This window comes from Aspergillus mulundensis (genome assembly GCF_003369625.1).
Source record: "Aspergillus mulundensis strain DSM 5745 chromosome Unknown scaffold_6, whole genome shotgun sequence".
Lineage (NCBI taxonomy): Eukaryota > Fungi > Ascomycota > Eurotiomycetes > Eurotiales > Aspergillaceae > Aspergillus > Aspergillus mulundensis.
The window spans coordinates 773,603-797,179 of record NW_020797894.1 but is presented as its reverse complement, the minus strand read 5'-3'; the positions used below and the strand labels follow the sequence as shown (position 1 = coordinate 797,179).

Genomic DNA, 23,577 nt, shown 5'->3' with positions numbered 1-23,577 from the left:
TTAAAGTTAATTTTAGTAATTTAAGTTAAAATTTAACTTATTAATATAATTAAGCTTTTATACTAGGGCTTTCCCCTATTACTATTTTTTTTAGCTTTTTATTTTTTTTTTGCCTTGCTGCCGGCCCCTTAAGCTTATTAATATATTTTAAAAGTGTTAATAAAATTCTTAATTTAGTTAAACCTTGTCTTAAAATAAAGGTTTAAATAGCTTAGTTTTTTTTAAAGTAATCTTAAGTTTTAAACTTAATAAGTATAAATAAGCACCCTTTTACTTTTAACTATTTTTTTTCAAAAAAATTTTTTAATGCAAGAATTAATGCTATTAATATTAAAATATATACTAACTTAATTTATTTAAATCCCTTTTTTAGTTTTAGTTTTTTTTTAATATTTTTTTTTAAAAGTAAGTTTCCCTTTTTTAAGTTAGTTAATAATATTTTTAATTATTAATATTAAGTGTTTTAGGCCCGCAAGTAATACTTAATAAAATAATAAAAAAAAAATCCTATTTTTAAAATTTAAAAAAAAATTAGTTATTTCCGCAAGGTCTTAGGTGGTAATTTAGGTTTTAATAAAAATAAAAATATAAGTATAAATACTAATAATAAAATAGCTATAAATAAAAAGCTAGCTAAGTTTAATAAGGCAGATTTAAATATAAAATAGTAGGCAGCGTTTACTTCAAATAGGTTAAAAAATTTAAATATAGTTAAGGCTGGTAATAAAATAATTTATAATAATAATAAAGCATAAGTTAGTTTTAATTTTTAATTTTTTTTAAATAAAATAAATAAAATATTAATAAGCTGCTTGCTAGGTTCTTCCTAGTATAAGTACTATACTTTTTTTTTTATAAAATACTTTTTTTTTAAATATAATAATTTAAAATAATAATAGCAAAGTTACGCTTAATGCTGGTTTTTTTTAGTATTTTATAAAGGTTAATATTTTTAGCATTTATTAATAGTTTTTTTTATTAAATTATTAATTAGGATTAGTAAGTCTTTTCCTAAAGTTTATTTTTTATTTAGTTTTAACTTTAAAAATATATACTAAATAAAGTTATAAGTTTTTATTTATAATATTTTTATTACTAAAGTATTATTAGCCTTAAAAGCTCTTGCCTTTTTAACACGCTTTTTATTTTTAATAATAAGCTTATTAATAGCAGCACCCTTTCTTATTTAGTTTAAAAATAATCCCTTATTTTTATGCTTATTTTATTTTGCCCTTATTTATATTAATAAATTAAAATAAAAGGGGGTTAAAGGCTTAATAATATTAATAATTTACTATATCTTAATTAATTTTATAATTTTTTAGCCTTATTTTTTAAGGGCTTTTTATAGTTATATGCTTGCCTAAAGCTTTTTTAAATTATTAACTTTTATATAAAGAAGGTATTATTTATTAATAAGATTATAAATAATATATTTATTTAGTTTAATAATAGTATATATACCTAGTAGGTATAATTTTAGTATTTTATAAGATTTAAACTACTTGGCGTTAAATTTTTACAGGTTTTTATTTTTAACTAAAACTTAATTATTTTTTTAAAATAGGTAATACTTTACTTTATAATTATAAATATGCTATTACTTAATAGCATAAGCTAATAAGCACTTATTAATAATAATTTAAACATGCTATAACTTAAAAATATAATCCTCCGTGGTAATAATTTTTATAAATATATTATTTATAAAAAGGCGCGGTTAAATACTATATAAAAATTTAAAAAAACTTATACTAATAATATTATATAATTTAATACATGTAGCTAATAATACTTAATTTAAGTATTAATTTTATAGTCTTATTAACTTTTTAAGTAGTATTCTTATAAGTATTAAGCTAAAAATTTTATTTAATTACTTAATACGCCTGTTTATCCTAGGGTAATATAATATAATAATATAATACTTTATTTTTAATAATTATATAAAATAAGTAATAACCTTAAATAATAGGTTTAAATTATTATTTAATATTAATTCTGCCATAGCCCCATAGTAAATAAAAAAATTTTTATATAAAAATCTTACCACTATTTTATTTTTAGTATTAAAAATAGCTTTAATAACTAGCCAGCTTGTTATATAATTAATAACTATAATAATTTATTTATTATTATTAGGTATTATTAATAGTACCTTAATAAGGTTAATTCCCTATTACTTAAAAAATTATATATTTTTTTAAATATATAAAATTACGCCTCACGCTTTAGCCCTAGTTATAACTTTTATATAACCTAGTAAGTAGGGCAGGCGTAAACTACATGCTAAATATTTTTTTTTATTACAGGCCATTAAGTATAATTACTAATTATGCTTAAAAGGCCTAAATATCCTAGGTAGTTATAAAACTTATATATTTTATATATAAAGTTTTTTTGGAAAGGTATTTATAAATATAATACTTTTTAACTATTTAATTTAATATGTAAAAAAATATTTTTTATAATATTAAGTTTTACGCCTGGTTAAGGGCCTTAATAAAAATTCTTGCTTTTTTATTATACTTAATTTATAAGAGATTTATTATTAGGTAATTAACTATTTTTAAGATAGATTATTATCGCGTTTTTTAATGTTTTTTTTTTATTTTTAGTTAATATAATTATTAGCGTTGGTATTATGTGCTTAACCTAAGCATTTACTATTTTTTTTATTTTAATTACTTTAAGTATTAGCAAGGCTATTTTTAATAAAGTTAGGTTTTTAATTAAAAGTATTAAAAATAATAGCCTTTACGCCCGGGTAATAATAAATATTTAAATTATATACTTAAAACTTTTTTATTTATTATATTAATTACTTAAAGTAAGTCTTTATAATAGCAAGGTACTTAAAACTTTTATAGTTAATAATAACTTTAGTTATAATACTATTTTTAAGGTAGTAATTTTATTAGTATAATACTTTTTTAATTATAAAAAGCTTTTTTTTTTATTAAGTAATTTTTTTTAGTATTATTAAGTTTACGGTTATTATAAATAATAAAATACTAATATTTTTAGTTATTTTACTAGCTAAAAATCATGCTAACTACCTACTTTAAGGTGTTTATTTTAATTTTAAAGGGTTTATATAGCTTTATAATTTTAAGCACTAAAATATTAGTTAACACCTTTTTTAAGGTAATAAATATAAGTTTATATTAAATATTTTATTATACTATATAATACTTTTTTTTACTTAATAATATTTTTTTTAAAAAAAGTTTGTGTAGCAGTGTAGTAATTTTAATAAAATTTTTAATATATTTTTAGTAATACATGGCAAGGCCTAGGAATTACCAGACTTTATAAATATTTTAAGGTTTTAACTAATTTTAAATAATATTTAACTTTGCTAGCATAGGTTAAGTATATTTATACTTAATAATATAGCTATAAAACTTTAATTTTTTTATAATAAAGGTGCACTTAAAGCCTTTAGCAAATAGCTTATTATTTTTAAAAGCTATTATAATTTAGTAAAGGTGTTTTTTATACTTTTTAATAAAGTTAAAAAAAATAAAAATATTATTAAAATATATAATATAAGTTTTTTTTATATAAAGGGCAAGGACTTAATTTATTAATATTTAAAAGGTGGCTAGGGCGTTGCTTAGCTTAAATAATATTATTAAAAAATTATATTTCCTAAAAATAATATTAAAGGCTATTTTTTAAACTAATACTTTGCCTATTTACACCTGCTAATATCCTAAAAAAAGGTTAATTTTAAAAAAATATTAAGCAGGTTTTATAAGGTTAATAAGGTTCCTAATACAGGGGAGTAGATAGCTATTTTTAATAATTTTTTAGTTTAATAATTAATAATTAATATATATACGCTATTTGCTACCAGGCTTTAAAATAAAAATAACTAAAAATTTTTAAGGGCTAGTAAAAATATAAATAATACCTTTTTTTAAAAGCTTAGTAAGTTACTTTTTTAACTTTTTAAGTTTTTTTTGGGAGAGCGGATAAAAGGGTTAGTTAATAAAAAAAAAATTACCTATATTAATATTATAAATTATATTTTATTTTAAAGGGAAAGTTAGCAGAAGTTTTTTCTTAAATTAATTTACAAACTTTTAAGTAATTTTTTTAGCTAATTTAAATGCCTTGGATTTTTTTTATGCCCTTATTTTAATTAAAATTAAGGTAAATAATTATAAAAAAAGCCTACTAGGTTTACTTTTATAATAGGTGCTTGGCTTGCTTTGCTAATATAATTTTTAAAAAAGTTTAAATACTATTAATATTAGGTTAAGTTTAAATAGGCTTAATAATAAAAAGGCGTCTTTTATTAATAGCAGGAAGATATATTTTATTAGTACTAAAGTTTATTTTTAAAAGGTATTTATAAAGCCAGTCCTTTCCTAGGATAATATTATATTTTAAAATATTTATTTTTTATAAGTAATAAATATATTTTTAATTACTAAGCGTAAGTAATACTTAAAAGCTTTTATATACTTTTACTTATTATTTATTAGCTATAATAACTTTAAGTTTATTAAGCAAGCCTTTTACCTTATATAGTTATAATAGGTATAAATACTTTTTATTAATAAAAAATTATCTTGCGCCTGTATTAACAAGAACTTAAAAATATTTAGTATTAATAAAATTAATACTAATACTTGCCTAGTATTATAAAATATTTTTACTAATAATATATAGCTTAGTTTTAATAACTTAAAAAGTAAATAATATTATACAAGGCTTAGGGTTCTTTTACTTTAAGTTTTTAAAAAAAAATTTAAAAAAGGTTAATAATAATAAAAGAAATATATTTAAAAGTCTTTATTATTTTAGCTATTAATACTTTTAAATTTAGTAGCTAGTCCTATTTCCTAAATAGGGCGGCTTAAAATAGTTAAGGTAAAGGTACTTACTATTATTATAATTCAAATAAAGGTGGTTATAAGTACACTATTTTTTTTAGCTAATATTATTAGGGTTTGGGTTAGTATTAAATATAAAAATAAATTAAAAGTTTTATACTTTTTTTTTAACCACCCTAACTAGCAGGTTAATAGCCTTAACCATAATTTTTTAATATAAAATTTTTAATTAGGGCCTTAACTAAAATAGTTTTAATAATACTTAAGTTTATAATATTTAAGTTACGGTAGCTAAATTTTTTATTAAAATTAAAATTATATAAAAAGAAATAATTACTGGAGTTTTTTTAAGTAAATTTTTTTATATAAAGGCTTTGCTTATATAAGGTAAAGTATTTAATTACTACTTTAAAAGTAGTAAGGTAATTATAATTATAAGCTTATTTAGCCTAAAGTTTAGGCTTAGCCTTATTAATAAAGTTTATAATTTAAACCTTTATAAATACAGGGTGTTTAAGCAGGCTAATAATAACTTAAAAATAGCTATTATAACTTTATATTTTAGTGCTATTTTAGGCTATATTTTAATATTAAAAATAATATTTTTAGGCACTAAAATACTTTTTAAAGTTTTAATAAACCTAATTTTTAAGTTACTTAAAAGTGGAGATTTATTTAAGTATAATTTTTTAATTTTTTTAAAACTAGTAAGCATTCCAGCGCTTCTTAGCCTGGCTAATAAAAAAGTTAATAATAATTAAAACTTTTTTATACTTGCTAAAGTCTTAGCTATAAAAAATATACTTATTATAAAAGTAGTGGTTTATATTTTAAATTTATATTTTAATTATATTTAAGTTAATGCGGCCTTTGTACTTAGTAATATTTTTAAAATTAAAAAATTTTTAAGTAGTTAATTTTTTATTAAATAGTTAGCCTTGGGCGTTTTCCTGGCGCTTATAAAATAAGTTATTTAAAATAATAAATTAAATAAATAGCCCTTAGGTTTTTTTATTTTAGCTAGTTTATTTTTAAAAAAAACTTAACCTTTATATATTATAAGTTATACTACGCGATAACCACGGGGTTAGTAGGGTTAATTAGGTTTATAAGGTATTTTATAATAATTAGTTAATTAAAGTTAAATAAAATACTAAGAAAAAGTCTTAATAAATTAAGAATTAAATAGGAAACTTAGTTAAAATAATTAATATTTCTTTTTTATTTCTTTTAGTAATTTTTATAATATAAGTGTTACCCTTACTTAATACCCTTAATTATTACCCTTGCTTTAAAAAGCTAGTAATAATAATAGTTATTATAAGATTTTTTTTATATAACTAGGGTTAAGTTATTAATTAAAAAACTTTTAAACTTTTTTATTTATATAGTTAAAAATATAATTTTTTAGTTAAATATATAGGCAAGGTAATAACCCTTGCTATTATTAATTATAAAAAAAATTTTAGTTGCTTTGCTACCCGAGCGCGGAGTTTTTTAAAATAATAATTAAATAAATATTTTTTACTAGTGTTAATAAAAGGGGTTTTTAGGTTAAGTAATTATTAATTATTTTTATTAATATTTTTAGCATAGCTTTTAAGCCTTTTAAAAAATTTTTAAGCTTTAATCTTTTTTTTCTTATTAAAAAGGTACAGGCAGCGTTAAATAATTTATATTATTAATAAGCCTTGCTATAAATATATTATTAAGTAACTTTAATAATTAGGTATAGTAATTACCTTATTACTATGTTTAATTAAATTCTATAGTGTTAAGAAAGCTTATTAATTAAATAACTAAAAATATATTACTAAATATAATAATACTAGCGCTAAAAATTACCCGGCTAGTAAGACTAAATAATTAAAAAAAAATATATAAAAAAGGAACTAAATATAAAATTATTTAAAGGTTTTTTATTAAGGCCTTTAAGCACTTTATATAGCTTTTATTTAGGGTAATAAGACTTAAGTATTATTTTTTAAGGCTACTAATATCCCTAGGCCTTGGCATTGCCACGGCTGATAAAGTGGCCTAAGGCATTGACACCAGCGATGAAACCACATTTTATATATATTTAATATAATTATAATAACTTGTGGTACTTTTTTAAAATAAAGGTTTTAAATTAAAAATAAGCTTATTAAGTAAAATTATTAATAACTTATAACTTTAAAATTAAGTATAGGCTAGGAAGGTTTAATTTAGTAAGTATATTATTAAGGCACCTGGATTATTAAGTAGGAAATAAAAAGTATTAAGTTAGTTTACTTTTAACTTTATAAAAAAAGTTAAAGTTATTTTTTAATTAAACTAATATTAAATAGGTACTAAAGGGCCTAGCTATTTTTTTAAAAAAAGGTTTAAAAAAATATTAGCTCCCAGGGCTAATATATTTTAAGTTATAGGTTATAAAAGTAACTTATAAAAAAAACCTATTAAACTAGCTATAAAACCCCTTTAATAAAAATTACTTAAAACTTAATATAAAAATACTCACGCTGGCTATATTTAATAATAGCTAAAAGGGATAATTTTAATTAAAATAAGATAAGGCTTTTATTTAAAGCACTAGCATGTAAAAAATAATTTTTTTTATTAAAAGGCTATTTATATCCCTCCTGTGTTTATATTATAGTATAAAATTATAAAAGTATATTATAATAATTTTTATATAGGCTACTTTAATTATAAATATATTATTAAGCTACTTAAGTATAAGTTTTAATAAAAAAATCTTAATAAAAAAGTATAAAAGTATATTAAAAGGTATTTTTTATATTAAAAATTTAAAACTTTATAATAGCTAGCCCAAGGCTAGCTTACTTTTTTACTAGTTTTAAATATATTATAAAAAAGTTTTTTTATAAACTTTATTATTAACTTACTTTTATTAAAGTATAAAGGCCGCGTATATAACATAATATTAATAATAATAAATTATTTTAATAAAAAAGTAAAATATATTTTTATTACTTAAAAAGTTAATATTAAAAAGCTAGCTAATAAGTTTATTAAAAAAAATAATATATAATATAAGGGCGCCTAAAAGCCTAGTTATTAACTAAGGCTTATTATTTACCTTAGGTTATTAATAATTATTTTATTAAGTATTATAAATTAAAAAATGCCTTAGCACTATGTATCATTTATAATTAAATAATTAAATTAAATAATAAAATTAAATACTTAAAATATACCTATATATTTATTATAACTTTTAGTAAAATAACTAGGTTATATTTTTATTAGTTATATTGTTTGCTTATAATAACTTAAAGTATAATATAACTAGGTACGCACCTTAAATAGCCTTATATAGCTAAAAACTTATTATTCCCTTACTAAAGAACTATAAAAAATATTATATTTCTTATTAAAAAATAAACTTTATTAATTATAAAAGTTATAAAATAAATTATAAAATTATATAAATAAGGCTTAAAAAAAGTAAGCCCTTTACTATAATAAAAAGCATACCCCTATTAAATTTAAGGTTAGGAATAATATTTTACTATTACTATATAATATTAAAATAATCTAGTTAAGTAAAAAACTTAATTAAAAGTTTAATAATTTTTTTAAAATTATTAAATTTATTAAAAAGCAGGTATATTAGCTCTAGCTTACTAGTTATTATACTTAGTTAAAAATTTATTTAATATTTTATATATTTTTATTAAAGCCTTACACCAAGCAACCTGGATTTAAAAGGGATAAAAATACTTAATATAAAACTTATTAATAAAAAGCAAGAATAAAAAGTTAAAGCTATTTTTATTAAATAACATGCTTATAAACTAAACTAGTTTTTAATTAAATAAAAAGGCTAGCCTAGTTATAAAAACTTATAAAAATTACTTAAAAATTTTAAGCACGCATAAAAAACTTTAAAAAATTATTATAAACTAGCTAAAATAGCGCTAAAATACCCCTGGTTTAAAAAAAAGTAATAATAATTTTTTATTTATTAAGTTTTTATATTACTAAAGCTAAAGGACTAGTAAAGTAATTACCTTTTTTTATATTTTAAAAGGTTTAGAGGTTTAATAAATTACTATTATAAATAAAACACCTTTTAACAGGATTTAGACTACCTATAACTTAATAATATTAAACTTATATATTAAAAACCTAGGTAAAAATAGTTACCTTTTTTTTATTTTATATAATTTTAAAATTTAATAAATTATAACTTAAATAGCTCCGGACTACCAAAATTTATAAATTATATTTATAAAAGTATATTAAAAAGAAAAAAAAGTCTTTTTTAAAAATAAAAAATAAATAAAATATTAAGTAGCACAAGGCTATTAACCTAAAAGCTAGCTATATATTATAAGGGCATAAATAAAAATATAAAACCTTAAAAAGGGGCATAAATAAAAATATAAAAGCTTTTAAAAAATAAAATTTAGAATTATTATAATAATAAAGTTAGTTATATTAAATATATTTTTATTATATATTTTTTAATACCCTTTATTAAAAGTAGCTAAAAACTTATTAGTAAATAAGCAAAGCTTATTAATAAGTAGGAAAATAGCATAATATAAGTTATTTATTAACTAATTTTTTACTAGCACCTTATTAAAAGCCTTAATAATATTTTTAGTATATTTATTAAACTTTTTTTACATGCTTATATATTTTTTTAAGCTTTTATTAATAGGTAAGTATTATAAAATATTAATATTATTATATATATAAATAAAGATAAGCTTATATTTATTATTATTAATATAATAATAAACACACGCTAACCCTAGACCCTAAAAAGTATAATTATAATAAGGCTTATAAAGGTTTTTCTTAGGAAATACCTTTAGTTTACTAATAATAATAAAAATTTACTAATTATTTTTACCTTTTATTTTTTTATTATTATAAAAAATTACCTTGGTATATTAAAGGCATATTTAAAAGCTATTAGCTATTTATACTAAAAGCTATTTAAAAAAAATAAAAAAAACTTACCTTTACTAAGAAGGTAGGACTAGCTATAATAAAAGTAAAAAAAGTTAAGATAAAAAAAATAAAAATAAAAGGGGTAATTATAAAGGGCGCGGTATTATTAATATTATTATTATTATTATTATTATTTAAAATATTTTTATTTAAAACACTTAATAAGTTAAAAAAAAATAAAAAATATATTATTAGGCTTAAAAAGCCTAAAATAATTATATATATTAATAAAAAGCTAATAAATAATAGCCTAACAAAAAATAAAAAATAATAATAAAATAAGTTATAAATTATTTTAATAAGTTTTAAGTTAATATATTTTAATATTAATATATTATTACTAAAATGCCTCTGGATAGGTTATTATAAATAAAAAAATACTTATTATTAAAGTAAAGCCTTATATACAAACACAGGTTAAAAAATGAATTATTTTTAAAATTAATAAAATAAAAAGGCGCTATTTATAGTTAGCTATTTATTATTACTTAAAAAAAGCCTTAAAAGCTTAATTTAAAATTATTTAGGGTACTTACTAGCGGGGGAAAAATTAGGTAAATAATTAAAAAAAATAATTTTTAAAAGCAAGGGCCCCTTAAGGTTTTATTTAAATTTTATTTTTTTAGTTTTTAATAAAAAAAGCTACTAGCCGCGCCTTTTAATATTAACTAAATATAATATAGCCCTAAAAAAAGAATAGTTTTACTTAGGTATAATTAAAAAAAATAAGGTAAAAAAGGTAAATAGGAGCTAGAATAAAGTTATATAAACTAGTTATATAAAAGTAATTTAAAGTTTAAAGTTTTAAAAAAACTAAACTTAAAATAAATTAATAAAAAAGCTATTTTATAGTTAGGCGCCATTTTAAATATAAATAGGTAATAAAATATTTTAAATAAAGTATTAAATATTATTTAAGGTCTTAAACTAAAAATAATAAATAATAAAAATAATAATAATAAAAAATACTATTATATTATAATATAATAATAAGTTAGTATTATAAATTACTTATTTATTATTTTTTTAAGATGGCTAGCGCTAGATCGCGGATAATTTATTTTTTTTTTAAAAAAATTATTAAAGCTAATATTAATTTAGGTTATATTATTAAGTAATGCCTAAGGCACCTAGGTTATATTATTATAAAGTATTAATATTACTTATGTAGGATGCCTTAAGCACTTATTTAACTTAATAAACCTTATTATTATAAATTACTATATAAAACTTAATATAATATTAGCTTTAACCAGGAACCTTAGCTTGGGAACCTTAGGTTTTAGGTACTATTTAAGTAATAAATTAAAGGCATGCCTTATACTAAATTATTTTAATAATTAAAAAATAATTATAAAGGGCGCGGATATAAAAATATTTAAATATTACTTACTTTTTAAATAAAAATAGCTTAAAAAATTACTTAAAGGCCTTAGGCCTTTAGGCAAGGCCTATATAAAAAGGCTAAAAATTATAATATATTTAGTTTTTTAAGTAATTTTTTTAGTTAAATTTATTAAGGTTTTAAATACTTTATTCTTATTAGTTAAAGATACTTTGCCAAGCTTTATTATTATTAGTAAAGAACATTTGGGTGCTAGGGCGCCCTTACAATTTAAAATTTAATAGTAAAAATACCCTTAGGGTTTTTTAGTTAAAAGTTTATAATTTTTTAAGTATATTAATTAATTATTAAGTCAAAAATTATAATTATTTTTTTAAAGTATTATTTACTAGCCCCTGGGATTAAGTTTACTACCTAACTATTATATAAAATAAGTTTTTTTTTTAAAAAAAAAAAGTAATTAAAATTATAAAATATATTTATATACTACACTAAGCTTAAAAAAATATAAATTATTATAATAAAAAGGTATTATATATTTATAATAAAAATTAATTATTAATTTTTTAAGTTAAAGTTTTAAATTAAACTTAATATTTTATATATTATATAACTAACCACTACCTTGGCGCGTGGTTAGATTAATACTAAAGTTTTTTTTATTAAGCGGCCTTAGGCTGCTAGATTATGTTATTATAATATTACACAGTTATAACACCATAGCTGTAATAATAGTTAGATATAAGTATTTACCTAAACTTATTTCCTATAGGTTAAGTTTTAAAAAACAAAACCTAACCCATGGGTTAGGTAAAAAAACTCTTACCTAACCTATACCCAATGCAACACTATAAGGTATATTAAGCTTTAATAACCTAAGGCTAAAGCTTAGGTTACCTAAGGTATTAACTTTAAAGTAATAATAAACTGGCTCTGGTAACATTAAATAAAATAACGTTGGCCCTGACAGTACTAATTTTAAAGTATTACTAGGATAGCTCTGGTAATATTAAATAGAAGAACATTGGCCCTGACATAATTAAAATATATTATATTAATATTAATTAATATTAAATAAAAATTTATTTAATAAATATTTTTATTATTACTTAGTTAAGTAAAAAATATTTCTTAACTTATAATATATATATATATTTATATATATATTACAGGTATATAAATATATATATTAAAAAAAATTAATTTACTTTAAATATATATTTCATTTAATATATATAATTTATAGATTATTATTATTATATTATTTATTATTTTTTTATTAATAAAATATAAAAATAAAAATAGTATTTTATTACAAGGTCTTATATAGCTTATGTAATTTTAGTAGCTTATGTGAGCATTCATTATCAAGAAATCCTTACTAATAAATAGGGGTAATACTCACATAAGCCTTTAAAATAGCTTACATAACATATGTCCATGACATGTTATTAGTTACCTGACTGCACTGCCATTAATCAGCAGGACATGCCGGGAAAATGCGGGCCGGCCCCCTGCAGCCACCAACCTTCGATTGGATTCGCCAGCCACCTTCCTCACCCTCTCTCATGCTGCATCAATCCACCCGCTCTGGAGTCTAGATACATGGCGACAGATGACTGGCAATTAGTTAGCAGGGCAACGTGCAGGCTGCATTAACCATCAGACGCAAGAGCTGGTTAACTGGCACCCACTGTCCCGCCCACCAGACGATGAACAGTGCAGCAAAGGAGAAGAAGCGGGCTGCAGACCGCGAGACCCAGCGACACAACCGCGCCCGCACCAAGGCCTACATTGCGTCCCTAGAGAAAACCATCCAAGACCTTGCCGCATCCAACGGGGACGCCAGCCTAGGCCACCAACTGGCTCAGCAGCAAGAGCAGATCAATCACCTGCAGCAAACACTTCGCAAGATAGTCAATCTCGCCCAAGATGGCGCAGGCAGTCTTCCGCCTTCCGCCATTCCTGAAAGGTCAAGCCAGCATACCCGGGACGCAACAAGTCAGCCCACATGCGAGGAAGGAACACCAGCAGCCAGTGCAATAATGGATGCGCCCCCCGGGGCCAATAATAATAATGGCTTCTTTGGCATCGACCTGAGCTGTTTGGACCGGGAGAGGAATTACCTCGCGGTGCTGGGCAACGCCCTAAGCTTGGCTCAGTACTTTGCGTCAGAGGTTTCAGGTGGTAATAATGATAATAATAATCATACGCTGACCCCAGTCTCCGACGATGACGACTTCTGCATTCGTGCGGTCGTCGACGGCTGGAAAGCAGCCACCGCTCGATTCGAAGCCGATGTCGTCTGGAGCCTTCTTCGAACATTGGACGAGGGCTTGTATTGCACCAGGACTGACCCTGTTACAAGAATCGGCCTGCTGCGCATTATGAGATCCATGCTACTGGTGAGTTTTGTTGTGATCATGCCTCACCACCCCCCACTACCTCCCAGAAATCGTCTTTCTGCTTACTCGCCTGAAGCATAGAATTGGAGTTGCCCGCGAAGTTCCACCTCTTCCAGATTACATGTTAACCACGTAAGCGCGACCTTGCCTTGCGCGTGTTAAATAAAACATGGCCAGCGTACTAAGGATTCTACGAAGCCCGGTCCAAGCTAGCATCCTGCACCAGCCATTCTTAGACTTCCTTCCGTGGTGAGCAGCACGAAGGCATCCATCCTAACAATGGGTCTTGACGCATTTGCTGATTTTTCTTTATATAGGCCGCAGTTCCGCGATCACTGGATTTTCAACGGTACCGAATACGTCGACGAGAAATGCGCAGCGTTGTTTAGCACCCGCATCTGGTTTGAGTGGCCGTTCGAATTGCGGGATGTGTATCACAAACAGGTCATGACCGACACGTTATCATTCTCTGCGGAGTTCGAGAGGAGATACCACGATCTGAACAGCTGGCATCTGAATTCGGGAACGGAATGGCTGGAGTGGTCGCTGGAGGCTTGTCAAATGAGACTCGAAGAACTGCAGCCACCAGCACTTAAGTGACGCATTATAAAACTTAATAATCGGACAGTGGTGTTGGATTGATGTCGCTGGTTGGCCAGGTGGTGTTTAGCAAGATGTTGGATCGCCTGCTCTACAGAAATCTAAGCGAGGCAAACGGATTTTCAATCGATTATTGACACCTGTAGGTCTCGTTCGGTCTCTTCTTTCTCATTTGGACTAGCCTGGTAGCCTGCGTAGTGTTACAGGAGTTTTCGAGCGTTGGCAGTGCCGGCGCAGCTCCGCCACGACAGCGCCACTTACATGAGTGCATCAATTCAACAGAGCTGACAGCTCCTCTTAGGCATTACTCTTAAGAAGTCCATATAATAGGCACTTCTACTTTTTCTTGAGAAACCCGGGCACCTCCTTTGGAGCCGGGGGACACTTAATAAACGCCTCGACTTCGGTGCGGAACATACTCTCCCACTCCTCGCCATACAACGGAGTCCAACCCAGCTTTCGTCCTATCACGGCACTGGTGCGAGCGCTGGAGGGGGAAAAAAAGAAAGAAAATATGAGTTAGCAAGCCATCTCTGCCAATAATATATACGAAGGAGCAAGCAAAACTTACTTTGCGGCAAAGGATAGCTCGGCCCTGGAAACACTCCCAAGGGCCAGCTTGTCCCCAGCCTGCTCGAGAGTAATCTCCTTGACATCCGCCGTGAGCAGCACCCCGAGCTCATAGGCGGCTCGGGCGAGCCGCTCCGAGAACTCTCGGTGTGAATGCTCGCCGGTCTCGCAGAAGTAGATTCCTCTCCGGCCAGACGGGAGATTCGCGGCCGGGGTACCATCTCTGCAGCAGATCTTCTCGAGCAGAGTGAGGAAGAGCCCCGCCACGTCCCGAACGTGGACATGGCTCCAGATGGTATCTCCCTTGCCCACAACACTAACCGCACCGGACTTGGTCGCGTCGGCGATAATAGCAGGGAGCTGGATCGAGTAGCGGTTAAAGGGCCCCGTGCCCTGGCCGTAAATCGTGGGCGCCATGATGATATACGTGGTCACACCAACCGCTTTGCCGGTCTCGACCACAGCAATATCCGTGGTGCGCTGGTGGTATACCTCGCGGGACTCGCGGTACTTCTCGAAGGAATAGATGTCTTCCTCATCGGAGAAGCAGTGGGTGTCCGTGTAGCCGTCCGTGTGGGGCCGATCACTCAGATTCGACGTTCCGGAGATCTGGAAGTAGTGGACGGGAGTGTTAGGTCTGACTTTCCTCCTCATGCTCTGGCCGGTGATGAGCGCTTTGGCTGAGCGGGTGTGCCAGCCGGCGCCGGCATGGATGATAACTGCGCGGGAGTACAGTAAGTAAAAAATCCATCAGATATCTTTTCCCCCCTTTTAGGGCGAGATTGCGCAACCTTACCGTCAAAGTCCGCAGCAATCTTTTCCAGCAAGTCTGTCTCATCGAAGCTGGAAAACATGATGGGCTTTACTCCTAGTTTCCGGACCGTGTCGGCCTGAGAGTCACTTCGCACCAGGGCTGCAAGCTCTAGTTGTGCTGTCCATGGCCCTTGGGCTTCCCGGATTGAAGAGAGAATAGTGCCGCCACTGTAACCATATGAGTTAACCACTTTCTTGAATGGTAGGAGTGTTCATCTTTACATATATCCGGAGACGCCGGTGATGAGTACTGAGTGAGTTGCCATAGGATTGAGTGAGTGAGTGAGTGTGACTTTGTGAGAGAGTCCACAATGAATTACGCCAACGCAATGCTTTGATCTTCCCAGGGCTCGGGGCCCTTATAAGTTATCACAAGTAGGATGGGAGGTCGGGCATGCAGGGCACCAGTGGAAGGTTCGCTGTGGGGCATTTGCGACGTCGAAGCTGCGACTCGCAAGTGGGGCCCGGCCGCTCATCCGATCCCTGCAATGAGTCCACTGATCTTCCCCAGTCCTCGGAAGGCGCACAATTCGATTAGTGCATACTGTAATTCACTGGGAAAACATACATATACGTCCTTTGATTTGGCGATTGATGCAGTTTGGGTGTCACGGCTAGGTGGGTTCACTCTTCCAGCACCAGCCGTGATCGATCGGGCCGAACAATCTCCCCATGGAACATGACGTATACTACGCGCAATTGCTTCTTAGAGTAAAGCTGGGAGCGCTCAGGGATTGCACAGCTTCGTCCTGGTTACTCCCGGACTCATCCGGGATTACTTCCTGAGCACTCCGTGCACGCACCTGGATGCTCACCCCACATCCCGGCGCCAGTCACTGAGCAAAAAGCGGCGCCATGTCGGGCCGAATCCGGAAATAGAAATCCCAACCCTGCCGGCGAAGAACATGCTGTATGTATCTATATCCATTATTAAAAGCAGTGTGTTTGGAACATGCCTATCTGTTCTGATTCCGAGGGTAATAACGTTGCAAAGCCAGTAGAGTGAGATCGAAAAGATGCATAGGTATATATCTCTAGGTACCTCTTGTCTTCGGATATAAAGTACACAATTGGAACCCAGGTCTAACAATTTGAACCGAACCCCAAACAAAGCCGATCCAAGATCAATACCACATAAGAATACAAGAACAGTCAAAACAAGCAAAGACCATGATACTACGTAAGTCACAAAAGTCATCGTCCAGTTGGGTATCATCACAGGGAGGGATAGACGACGGCGGCAAACGCGTAGGTGTCTATATAAAGGGGAAACGAAAATTAGGTGTGTAGTATGGCATATCAGCCCGGCCATGAGAGCCATCGTAGAATCAAGGCATGGGGCCAGCCGCTTCATAGAGGTGCCCGGACTTGGAGAGCACAGTACCTAGACCCTTGTGGATTTCGACCTGGAAGGCTTCAAAGGGTACTTTCTCGCCATCGACGCTGATGTATCCTTCTTTCTCGCGCGGGGTGAGTCGGAAAGCGAGGGCCTTGCGGATATCGACCTCAGGCATATCGAAGAATGTACCTTGAGGGACTTCACTCATCATCTTCAGAATTCGAGTACGGGGAGTAGTGCCGTCGATCGTGACAATGTCCATGAGCCCGTCGTTGGGCACCGACGCCGGGAAGAAGTTGGTGTCCTTGGACACTATCGCCATGTTTCCAGCGAAGAAATTGCCAATCGTCTCTCCTGGCACGACAGTCCAGTCCTTCGGTAGCTCGTCGAGAACGGTACCAAACTCGAGCCTCGGAAGGCCTTCAGTGACATCGGAGTCCTCACGCGAGCGCTTTGGTGGGGTGTTGTTAACGTATGCGTTGTAATGATTCTTGATAGAGGTCTTGCCATCCAGCACCACCTTTATGGCAAGCTCACAGGGGTATACTGCTCGAGACATGAGACGCATTAGGAAGCCGTACGTAAAGCGGTGGGCTCCCATCCACCGGATATGTTCTGTGCCCAAGTCTGAGTCCGCGATGATGCCGAAGGACTGGGATAAGAATGACAGAGTGCGAGTGGTCCCTTGAGTGACGGACATCAGGTCCATCGGCATGCGCACACCCTTGACGATGGTCAGTGCCGCAATGGAAACGCTTCCCGTCCCGCAGAGGTTCCAGGCCATCGCATTCCCCGAGCCGCATGGAATCATAGCAACGGCTAGCTTTGCGAGTGCTTCCCCAGCATTTGCCTTCTTCGCAAGGCCGTTGAAGACTTCATATGGTAGACCGTCGCCTGAACAGCATACGATGGCATCATACGCATTGATATCAATCTGTTCCGCGATTTCCGTGGCATGGCCCCCATGAGTTGTTTCCTGCACGTCAAGTTCACAATGCGCAGCCGCAAAGACGGGCTCCGCATATGTCCGATACATTTTAGCCGCAGATCCCTTGCCTCCAAAAGGATTGATCAGGACCTTGAGCCGCTTGTACCGCTGCGCACTGCCGTACGCGAGGTCCAGGAGTTTGGACGTCCATTTTTCGACTCTGGATTTCTCTTCAGCGGCGATGGGATATTGCAGGGCGGTAACGGAGACGTCATCGTTGCCCGAGGGCTCCGCGTAGGTGATAGTCAGGCCGGCCGATGATACGCTGGTGTCAAGGATGTTATAGAGGGAAATTGAATGTGTGACCTTGTTCGCTGATGGATGGTCAGCTCAATGTACTCTCAAGTAGCGCATCATAATACGAAAGACGCGATCGGCACGTACTAGGCTTGGGAACCATTCCACAACATGTACGGTCCGATTTGCGCATTGCGCGCTCGTCTAAAACGCGCATCGGTCAGTCCAGCGGACAACCGCAACAACCGGACAAATGACATACCAACTATCAGAAGCGAATCGCCGCCTAATGTGAGGGAAACCGATTGTCCCACCATCAAGGTCGAATCATGGCCGAGTAAGCGGAGGTGGGCATCTGATTGATTCGTGCAGGGAGAGCTATTGAAAGCCATTGTTTTCGAGGAGAGACAATAGCATAGGAAAACAAGAAGAGAACCAAGAACAAGAAAGTAGAAATACAACGAGAGTTGAAGAGAGGAGAGAAAAGTAAAGTAGGAGTTGTCCGAGGAGCAGTACGGTAACTTGAGACGAGGTGAGCACTAAAGTCCACTAAGGACAAAATTCCCGGTTGCGGCGGATTTATCCTCCAGCAACCAAGAAAGCCCTATATATACGACGCATGCATCTAGTATTTTGTCCTTCTCAATTTTTAGTGAACTGCCAGTATGTATGATCCGGCACATCCGTCGTTACTACATGTTCTGTTTGTGGAACTTGTAAATATATTATTTCGTTCAAAGGAATATTTTCTCATCCGCCAACACACAGTACAAGAAGCAGATCCTCAAAAACAATCATCCGTCAAAGGGCTTGCAAAGAAAAACAGACAAGCATAATATGATCATGGAATAAGTATGATCACTATTCGAGTATAAGGAGAAACAAAAATCCAGTGATCTATTAATCATGCCGTCGAGGCTTTGAGGCCTTTCAGTGAGCCCAGGCTGAGAGCCAGCCCTTGAGAACGGCTTCGTATCCGGACAAAACCAGTGACCGGCCCGTCGTCTCCTTCCTTCTCGATACTCAAGTTCGCTAGAGCATCCTCACCTAAAAGCGCCAAGTATTAGCATGAGATAACTTACGCGGGATGATAATGTAAACTTACCAAATACGCTTCGAGCGTAGAGGTTAGCACTGAGGAACCGGCAGTCGCCGGTGAGCGACGCCTCGGGCGTGAGGCACGCCATGTTAGTGCTCTCCATGAGTTGCTTGAGGAACTCACGGAGAGTCTTGGCCTTTGAGTTAATGTTAACCTTGTTCTCCCATTCGAACTCTGTCCACATTGTTCGGAACTGGGTTTCGGTGCAGTGGGCGGGCTGGATGTAATCCATGATGTCGGCATGGATGTCGTTGAGAATGACAACGTGAGTTTCTGTCGAGCTAGCACCGTCGTACACAATGTTACCGAAGATGACACCTGTATCTGTTGATGACACCTTGACTGTAGCCTGCACGTTCAAGAAGTCACGAGGGCCGAGGTTGTGAGTAGTCGGCCGTTCTACGACCTTCAAGTCTCCCAATGTGGCGAATTCGACGGACAGGTTCTGAAGAGTCTCCACGGTCTGATTGACGAGGAGAACATCTAGAACAATGTCGAATTGATGAACTGTAACATATGCCTCCGCGTACACGGAATCTGAGAAACCGGTGAGCTGCACGACACGGCTCAACTTCGACGACACGGTTTCCACCGTAGAGTCACCTCCTGTGGCCTTGGCTAGATCGAGCTCAATCTCCTCTGCGCCCTCGAGAGCAGACTTCTTCGTGAACTGCCGGATCGGAATGGCATCATCGATCTGAACGGCAGTCTTAGCCTTCTCCACAGCTTCTTTCGCGGCGCGTTTCTTGTCTTCGACCTGAACCATGGCGCGGAACGCCTTGCGCGTGTCCTCGAGGAACGTCGTCTCCAGCTCCTTCCTCTCGGAGAACTCAGCAAGAGAACGGACACAGGTCATGATACGGTCAACTGAATCCTCATCAATCGGGGCAGCGACAAATGGCGATTGACCCACGCGGATGATGGAGATCATAATCAGCATAGCTTCAGCGCGCAGGGCATTGGTCCGAGCAGAATCCTCAGAGACTTCGGAATGTCGCATTACCAACTTGGTCAATGTGGAAGAAAGAACAGTAGCCAAGTAGTAGTCGCCGTCCAGAATTAGCTGGCGCAGAGGAGGCTTCTGCGCCGCCTTGACTGCCTGTAGACGAGCGGCAGCCGCAGACTGGCTGGTCAAGGCGCTTTCTGTTGCATAGGTACCATCTGCCAACACCTTCGGGGCCGACTTGTGGCCATTTATCTGCTCCTTAGGCAAGGTGTCTTCAGGTACTTCTTCGAGAAGACGTTGCTCCGAAGCCAGGATGGGGATTTCTCCGAGACTTGCCCTAATCTTCTTCCATGCTTCACGAATATCCCTCTCCTCAAGCGAATATTCACCAACGACCCACAAAACACCACGGTAAACCTTTCCTGCCCGGACTTCACTCAGAGTAGAGACCAACCGGTCTACAATGGATGCACGAAGCTTGGGGAATTTCTCGACTACTTCCTTGACAAATGAGATCACGTCGACAGCGGAGTTGTTGTTGAAGTCGGCAATAAAGTCCATCAACAGGTCGACAACGCTAGCAGCAATCTCCGAAAACTTGATAGCGCAGTTGTGAATCGATTGGATGAGTAGTTGCCGGTACTCGCTGTTCTGCATGGAGTTAGTATGACCATCAGGCAAGAAGTCCGTAAGCCTACCTTTTCATATTGTTCGTCCACAGTCTTGGAGAGCTCTTTCTTCAATAGCATCACAATCTCCTCCACGTTCTTACTCGAGACCATTTCCAAGGCAATACCGAGAGCCTTCCTTCGCACATCGATATCTGGGCTAGAGAGAACCCGGAGGATTTCCATCGTGAGTTCGTCGAGAACACCTTCATTGCGAATCCGTAACTGGTCCACTCGGTCTAGGACGATAAGCTTGACGTTGTTGTCGGCCTCTTTAATGCTCAACTCGATCAATTTCCCTGCAGCGGCTTTAACGGCGACCGGGTTGCTTGTAAGTGCTGTAAGGGATGTGGCAGCCTCGTATACCACAGTACTCGTGGACGCGTCGAGAAGATCGAAGATCAAACGCAGATACCTCGCCTATTCCCGTCAGTAAAGCGTGATTGTGAGTCTTCCCAGCAACTCACCTTGTTCTGAGAGTTTTGCACCGCATCCTTTCTGATAAACTCGAGCTCCGCAAGTTGGAGCAACTCGTCCGTATTGGGAATGCTGTCGAAGGTAGAGGCAAGGTACTCGAGAGCTGCCTGGTGGCTGATAGACATAAGAGCCGCAAATGCATTGCGCTTGCAAGTACCGTCGGATTCCGTTTCCAGGAATGCTTGGATGAGCTCTGGCGCATCCGGGATGAGAGATTCCGAGTGTTGAAAGATAGACGAGATGGCCCATACGGCGCTCTTTCGTACATATGCGTGTCGGTGGTCCAAGCATGAGCGTGCAGAAGAAAGGAGGGGTTCAATGAGTTCGGGCTCTCGGAGCTTGCAAAGGAATCGCAGAGTGTTGCCTCGGATATATTCGTTGGGGTGCTGGAGATCGTTACGAATGCCATTGCTGCAGAGAAATTGATCAATTAGACATGCAAATCATATGAGATAAATACCGAATCGGTCCTTACCACACGAGGATCATCTCCTGCTTCAGCTTGCCGCTTGAGTCGTGCTTCGGACAGATCTCGTAGTAGAAGTATAGCAGTTTCTTGAGGGGCTTGCTCTTGGATGGCATAACGAAGCGAATAATGTGCATCAACAACCCCGACATGGGGTCTCCATTGAGCATGATCGTAATGATCCTCCTCATTGTGTCCATCTTGGTCTCATCATTGCCCTTTTCCAGCTGCAACTTCAGCTCCTGCTGCGAGGGCTGATCAGCAGTGTTGTCCAGGTGGACTAAACTGTATGAATTTTCCAGAAACGACGCCATGATGTACGAGAGTTAACGAGCGGCCGTATAGAAGAAGGACAAGGAGGAGGAGGAGGACTTGAAGGGGCCAGTCAGTACGGGGAACCAGGTGTTGTTTTGGGCCCTTTAGGGAGAGGGAGCCCCGAGTCGAGGACAATGGGTGAACACGTACCAAAAAAGCACTCCCCAGGAACACACAGCAGGCGGAAGATAGTAGTCTCAAGCAATTAACTCCCCTCGCCTATCTAGCATTCATCAGCGCAAACGTTGCAATCTGGAGGCTTGACTTATGATGTTCATTCAACCTGGCCATTTGCGCGGGCCCGCAAGCTGTCCGGAGTGTGTGGATGACTAAGCCCGTCTGGCCCACCACCAGAGCGGGACTCGATTTCTCGCCGCAAGCCTCCCTTCATCTGGTGTCGACTGACGACGCATTGAAAATGTCCGGTCAAAACGAGCAGTTTTATCTCCGCTACTAGTAAGGCCGATCTGTGCTTGAGCCCAGGTTTCCTCCGCTGCTGACGCTGCCGCAGCTCAGGTCACTCTGGGCGGTTCGGTCATGAGTTTCTAGGTGAGTCTGGCCCGGTCCTCCCAAAACAGTACGCTTGCTAACTACGGCAGAGTTCGATTTTCGCACCCTCGGCGATGGACGCAGCGCGGCCGTTCGATATGCGAACAACTCCAACTACCGCAATGACTCCCTCATCCGCAAAGAGAGTGAGTTCCGAATCGGCGCTTCAATAGTGGCTGCGATTGCTAATCGGCGGGCGGTACAGTGTGTGTGAGCTCAGCGATGATCCAGGAAGTCAAGCGCATAATCAAGAACAGTGAAATCTTGAAGTACGCATACCAGCCCTTATGTGAGGACACAATCCGTCTAATACGAAGTTAGGGAGGACGATTCGAAGTGGCCGCAGAAGAACAAAGACGGACGACAAGAATTGGAAATCCGGCTAGGGAATGAACATATCTCGTTCGAGGTGCGTGCTTTGCTTGCCGCTTCATGGGCTCGCTTCTGATACAGTGCAGACTGCGAAAATCGGCTCTCTTGTGGATGTGACGGAATCGGCAGACCCGGAAGGTCTCCGAGTGTTCTACTACCTCGTACAGGATCTGAAGGCGCTTATCTTTTCTCTGATATCGCTCCATTTCAAGGTAAGCGCCGGCGTCGAGAAGCATTGTCCAATGTGCTCTCGAAAGGTATCGGCTAACAACTATATAGATCAAGCCGATCTAAAGAGGCAAACCCCTTCACCGCTTTCTGGCTATACTCGCAGAATCGTGGAACAAGGCAGTAAATTACTTGCCTAGTAGCTAATGAAATTGAACCATCATGATAGACTTGATGTAATGATAAAGTAGCACAAAGAACGGGGGATGCCTGGATGCCTGATTGCCTGAATTGCCGCCCCCGCAGCTCGCATGACCCAGCGCGGCCACCGCGGCCAATGACCCGCCTATCCCTTTTGGGCAGAGGGAGGCCTGCGCTCACTGCTCTGTCACTCCATGATCA

The 23,577-nt window shown here is 33.9% G+C and overlaps 5 protein-coding genes across 5 annotated transcripts; 2 read left to right on the top strand and 3 right to left on the bottom strand.

Moving 5' to 3' along the window:
- Window positions 1–12,875: 12,875 nt before the first annotated feature.
- DSM5745_06475 (bZIP transcription factor) lies at window positions 12,876–14,168 on the top strand (the record flags this gene model as incomplete). The annotated part of the gene is made up of 3 exons (XM_026748491.1): window positions 12,876–13,568; window positions 13,645–13,700; window positions 13,886–14,168. 3 exons carry the CDS (start codon window positions 12,876–12,878, stop codon window positions 14,166–14,168), a joined length of 1,032 nt encoding a protein of 343 aa, XP_026602795.1.
- Window positions 14,169–14,504: 336 nt separating this feature from the next.
- On the bottom strand, window positions 14,505–15,592 carry DSM5745_06474 (uncharacterized protein; the record flags this gene model as incomplete). The annotated part of the gene is made up of 3 exons (XM_026748490.1): window positions 14,505–14,655; window positions 14,740–15,457; window positions 15,535–15,592. The coding sequence occupies 3 exons, from the start codon at window positions 15,590–15,592 to the stop codon at window positions 14,505–14,507; spliced, it is 927 nt and encodes a 308-aa protein (XP_026602794.1).
- Window positions 15,593–16,879: 1,287 nt separating this feature from the next.
- DSM5745_06473 (putative sphingosine kinase (SphK)) lies at window positions 16,880–18,507 on the bottom strand (the record flags this gene model as incomplete). Its single annotated transcript, XM_026748489.1, has 3 exons — window positions 16,880–18,192; window positions 18,263–18,319; window positions 18,378–18,507. 3 exons carry the CDS (start codon window positions 18,505–18,507, stop codon window positions 16,880–16,882), a joined length of 1,500 nt encoding a protein of 499 aa, XP_026602793.1.
- Window positions 18,508–19,019: 512 nt separating this feature from the next.
- DSM5745_06472 (coatomer subunit beta) lies at window positions 19,020–22,085 on the bottom strand (the record flags this gene model as incomplete). The annotated part of the gene is made up of 5 exons (XM_026748488.1): window positions 19,020–19,162; window positions 19,221–20,811; window positions 20,859–21,248; window positions 21,296–21,716; window positions 21,781–22,085. 5 exons carry the CDS (start codon window positions 22,083–22,085, stop codon window positions 19,020–19,022), a joined length of 2,850 nt encoding a protein of 949 aa, XP_026602792.1.
- A 419-nt stretch (window positions 22,086–22,504) lies between these two features.
- Window positions 22,505–23,301, top strand: DSM5745_06471 (mago nashi family protein; the record flags this gene model as incomplete). Its single annotated transcript, XM_026748487.1, has 7 exons — window positions 22,505–22,542; window positions 22,598–22,635; window positions 22,686–22,781; window positions 22,841–22,904; window positions 22,957–23,044; window positions 23,094–23,219; window positions 23,287–23,301. 7 exons carry the CDS (start codon window positions 22,505–22,507, stop codon window positions 23,299–23,301), a joined length of 465 nt encoding a protein of 154 aa, XP_026602791.1.
- Window positions 23,302–23,577: the final 276 nt, after the last annotated feature.